This window comes from Ipomoea triloba, chromosome 14 (assembly GCF_003576645.1).
Source record: "Ipomoea triloba cultivar NCNSP0323 chromosome 14, ASM357664v1".
Classification (NCBI taxonomy): Eukaryota; Viridiplantae; Streptophyta; class Magnoliopsida; order Solanales; family Convolvulaceae; genus Ipomoea; species Ipomoea triloba.
The window spans coordinates 5344313-5349515 of NC_044929.1; the positions used below are offsets into that span (position 1 = coordinate 5344313).

General features: G+C 29.5%; 1 protein-coding gene across 1 annotated transcript; it reads left to right on the top strand.

Annotated features, from left to right (window-relative positions):
• Positions 1-418: 418 nt before the first annotated feature.
• On the top strand, positions 419-4781 carry LOC116003808 (protein SIEVE ELEMENT OCCLUSION B-like). The gene is made up of 8 exons (XM_031243747.1): positions 419-610; positions 1169-1396; positions 1623-2008; positions 2092-2174; positions 2267-2430; positions 2630-3211; positions 3325-3426; positions 3999-4781. The coding sequence occupies exons 1-8, from the start codon at positions 479-481 to the stop codon at positions 4653-4655; spliced, it is 2334 nt and encodes a 777-aa protein (XP_031099607.1). The 5' UTR covers positions 419-478; the 3' UTR covers positions 4656-4781.
• The last annotated feature ends 422 nt before the right edge of the window (positions 4782-5203 follow it).

Here is a 5203-nt window from a genome sequence, read left to right on the forward strand (position 1 = left end):
TATTATGTGAACTATTCCTGATTTCTTTTAAGTTAGTTGTCTTATATGATCATTAAAATACTCCATGTCATGGAGAGTACTTAAGCATATGATAGAGCATTAGGTGAAGATTAATATTGTTAAATTTTCTCAATGTTAGATAATATTTTACTTCTTGGTGGGCAAGGTAAAATATTTCATTTTTTATCATATTAGATATCAAAATTATGGTATATACTTATTAATTAAATTTGGCATCTATAGTCACCATACTATATAGTTAAAGCAAATAAATTAATTCCACTTATTTGCTCCCAATTGAAGCAAAGAATTGTTCCATTTCATCCCATTCCAATGCTATAAATATAAGAGGTTAACTACACATTTGATTCTCAAACCAACAACATTTTTTATGCTCTTTCTCGGCCAAAACTCTGCAAGCTCTCTTTAATTACCGTACCCTAGTAAATAGACAAACCAATCTTTGTCTCAATCAAAGATGGCAGTTTCACACATCAATGAAAGTGTTATCTTGGAAGAAGTTATGAGTACATATGATCCAGATGGGAAGGAAAATTTTAAAATTAATGTTATTTTCGATTTGGTGAAGAGCATTCTTTATCCTATCACGGTTTGTGTATTTACTATTAATTTACATTGATGTTAAATTTCAAATTTTATTTTGTACGAGTAAGTTCTAGTACATATGTATCAAGTATTTGTTAGAAGTTTTATAGTATATATAGGTTTCATGTTTTATTGAATTCTAACTATTTAAATCTTTATATATGTTATACTGAATGAGGTAAGAACTTGGTTGTTAGGTAGGAATTTATTCTCTATGCTAGTTTATAGTATATATTATATAAATTTCTCAATAGTTTTTTGATGGAAAGAATGCCGGACAAAAACATTTTTTTTTGAGTACTACTGAAAACATTCATTGTATATCTAACAGTACATCTAAGTCCGTGCCGTTAATAAATAATAATTGCTCATAATATAGTTTCACTATAAATCACTTTAAAAAATAAATAATGTTCACTATAAATCACTTTTAAAAAAAATAAATAACATTCCGCATGATGATTTGTATATGGATCGGATTTCATGCATGATAACTTAATTGGATTTTAATGAGTTTGTTGTGCTTTGGTGTATATATTTGGTTGGATGATATATGATTTAGATTGGAGATAGCATTGATGAAGATGAAGATTCTGATGAGGAAGACTCTAATGGCGACGAGTCTGATGAGGAAGACTCTACTGACAACGAGTCTGATGATGCCAAAAAGTTTAACGAGGAGGGATCTGACAGTAACAAAAGGTTTGATGATGAGAAGGAATTTGACAGTGAGGAGGTATATGCTAAAGACATGGAACTTCCCTATCAATTCAAAAAGTTTTCCTTTGAGGTAATTCTCTAATTTGAAGGAAAAAATTAAAAGATATTATATCTGCTATAATAGTAACTTTATGAATGTGCCATTATTATTTTCATACTATAATTTAATTAGAAAATTTTATAGCAAATATCTAATTTTCGTGATTCTTTGTAAAATAGTATCACGATTTCATGATGCAATAAGTAGTTTACGTAAAGATTTTTTAATAATTTTAAGATTTTCTTGCTTTATTCAGATGTCATTGATGTGTTCAAAAAATATGGATCCACACTCGTGTGTAATATATTTTCTGAAAATGTTGTCCACATTTTCCTGGGAAGGAAAGCTTTTGATTATGCTGGCATCTTTCTCCCTCTATTTTGGAGAATTCAACCTTGTTCACGGTCACAAAGGATTGTCAGGCAAATTGGCAATTCTCAAGGGTTGTGAAAGTCATCTTCTGCCACTGGTTACACATTTAATCAAATTAATCTTACATTTTACTGAGTATATTGTTGAGCTTGCACAATCATCTTCTCACTATTCATCACCAATCGTACCAATTGGTTGCTATTGGATCGTCGCAAGTATCCTTACTTATGCATCCTATTTCACTTCTGGCCTTATGATTATGCATTCAGGGTAAGATTTAATTTCACTATACTATATATGATCAATATGTATAGATATAGTGTTTGTTATTATTGTTTTCGTTATTATTGTAGGTGTTTCATAGGTAGTGAAACACAACTATCCAGTTTAATCATCAAGATCAAAGACGTAATCTCCGATTGTCGTCCAATACTAGGTTAGGTTTAATAAATTCTAAGTATATGAAATTAAAGTTATTATTACTTGCACTGAGTTTAAATTAATGAGTAATTGATTGGATATATGCAGAAAAAAAGAGAGAAGTGGATTCTTACAATGCATTATGTCATGCATTCTTTGATGAGAATCCAATCCCCTCCACTTCTTCTAATTTGGATGTTTTGAAGTTAATATTCAATGTCAAGAAAGGTGGGAAACACAAACCCATATATGATGGTGCTCGGAAAGAAATGGTATGAGCTTACTCACTTAGCCATCAATTTCAACAATTAATAATTTCTTTTGATTTGATTGCTAATTATTAAGTACTGTATGTATGTCCAATATTGGTTGTATATTGATGGTTGTATATTGGTTGTATATTGCTTATATATTGATTATGTAATTAATTGTAAATAGAAAATAATATATAATTTTTTTTTTGAATTGCAGGTAGAATTACATGTTTTGAAGAATAAGAGCTTGCTACTGTTAATTTCACCAAGTCTTGACATACACACGTACTTGACTTCATTACTTGATTTCATACAATTGAGAGCTCAATTGCATGTACTTTGGATTCCGATATTAGACTCTTCTACATTATGGGATATTAAGCATATTAAAGAACAATATAAAAGTTTTGTAAATAAATCAAGACTACTCTCAGTGAGAAATGTACAGAAATCAGTAGCACCAATATTTGTACGGTTTGTTAAAGAGAAATTCTTTCCAGAATTCCAAATAGGAGGTGAGCCTATAATTGTTTCACTAGATCATAATGGAAGGATGGTTCACCGTAATGCAATGCACATGGTATTGATGAGAGGTGTAGATATTTGTCAAAGGATGTCTAGTGGAATTAAGATGGGAGATAGCATAACTCCAATATTACACAAAGTTTTGACGGAAAGGGTTTCGACGGTGAGGGATTTGGTGCCTGGCATTGATGGGAAGATAAGCGAAGTCTCTAATAAAGTGGATGGTATAATAAATGATTGGTTCCGTGACATTGAAAAGCAAATTGAAAATCCGGTATGTTAATTTATTTTGATGTATGTTTTATTAGTTCATCAATTCGTTAACTCATATATATATATTTCTTCAATTAAAAATTATAAATGATGGAGTAGCATTTTTATGAATAGGTTGATGGTAATATTTTCACAAGTAAGAAGGAAAAAGATTTATGGATGATAGAAACTTGGTGCACTAAGCTTGTGGTAGAATTGGGTGCTCACAAAGGATGGGTATGTCCAACTTCATCACTACTATGTCACAAATGCAACTACTCTTTCTCCCACTTTAATTTATTTAATTTGTCAATGCCGGTTAGAGCCTTTTAAATTATATACAATTTAATTTTGCATAATATTTTTTTTGAAACAATTCTGCATAATATTTAATTTATTATTAGTATATAAAATTTATATATTTAGAAAATTTTTAAAAAAATACTACTAGTATTAAACATAAATGGACAAATTTAAAAGTAAAAATATATGTATATTATTACGAAAATAAGTAAAGAAGAAAAAGTTTAATTTGTTTAACTCATAAATAATAAATATAAGACATAAAATGCAATAGATGAATTTACATGTCATTCTTATTTACACTGTACTTTGGGGAATTCTAGAGAAATGTTTGAAATAAGTTTTCATCCTATTCATCTGTAACTTCCTAAATATCGCAATACTTATGAATTTTTTAACCAAAAAAAAAAATAAAAAAAATCAACGGCTGGTAGCACAATCTTTTATATTTTTAAAATTTTATACCATTAGTAATTTGATAGTACTGACTTGTTTGGATTTATCAGGTTGAAAAGAACAGGTGCATATTTTTAATTGGTGGGCATGACATACAATGGGTAAAAACATTTGAGTCCAAAGTGAAGTTAGAATATCAGTTTAACCCACAATCAAAAATTAAGATGCTCTACGTGGGTAGTAACATGAAAGTAGCATCAAAGATTCATGAAGACAAGTATTGCAACGTAAGAGGAGATCCTATTCTTTCATGGTTGTTTTGGGCACGGCTTCGAAGCAAATTCATATCAAGAATTAAATTTGTAGAAGAGACTCATGGTGATGAAATTTTGGGAAGAGTGAAAAAGTTGCTAGCCTATGAAGCTAACGATTTAGTAGTTAACGATTGGGCTATGCTATGCAAAGGGAACAAGATAGTTGTATTTGACATTGGAGATAAAATGTTGAAGGTCATGAATGAGTATGAGAAATGGAAGGAGAATGCAATAGCTAAAGGCTTTGACCAAGCATTCAAAGATTATCATGATGAGATTATGCTTCACTCTACTTCTACTTCACTATATCATCATCGATGTGCTCTTAAATACCCATGTAATTTTGATCATGTCTCAGAGAATGTAAAATGTCTTCAATGTTGTCAAGGTATGCAAAAATTTGTCACTTTCAAGTGCTACCACGACAATGCTGATGAGGAGGATTCTGGTTAGGATGTACATAGTTTGATATTGATGACAGTTGATGTATTTGCATATGCATATGAAAGTTTTTTGTTACCAACATCATTTGTAAAAGAGATATAATTTTTTATGCTGAGTCATCAGTTTATTTTGTGAGTTCTTTGATTCCCCTATCAAATCGTAGTGAACTATGGTAGCACACTACCTAGTTCTTTTAATTAACTTCAAGTTATTGGTTTATTGTTAGTTGTAATTGTGCAACTATATAGTTAATTTTTATTTTTATTTTTTTGACAAGATACAATTCTCTCGTATGCAAGGTGAATGAGTGTTTGTTACGAATAATGCCAATAAAGAAAAATTAACGTTTTTGCCCCCTCAATTATATGCTTATAGTAGTTTCTCATATTAATTATTCATCTATTCACATTATAAAGACGAAATAATTATTTCAAATCAATTTCTTTCTATAACAAATTATTACTTCTATCTAGGAATCAAAATAAATGTATAGATAATTATTATAGATGAAATAAACTATGGTTCTAAGGATTATTATTATTTATAGTGATTTTAAA

Bases quoted from the DNA above. Each gene is read 5' to 3' on its own strand.
- LOC116003808 (XM_031243747.1), top strand. From the start codon at position 479: ATGGCAGTTTCACACATCAATGAAAGTGTTATCTTGGAAGAAGTTATG. The intron at 1,397-1,622 runs GTAATTCTCTAA...TGCTTTATTCAG, and splicing joins TCAAAAAGTTTTCCTTTGAG to ATGTCATTGATGTGTTCAAA. The intron at 3,427-3,998 runs GTATGTCCAACT...TGGATTTATCAG, and splicing joins TGGGTGCTCACAAAGGATGG to GTTGAAAAGAACAGGTGCAT.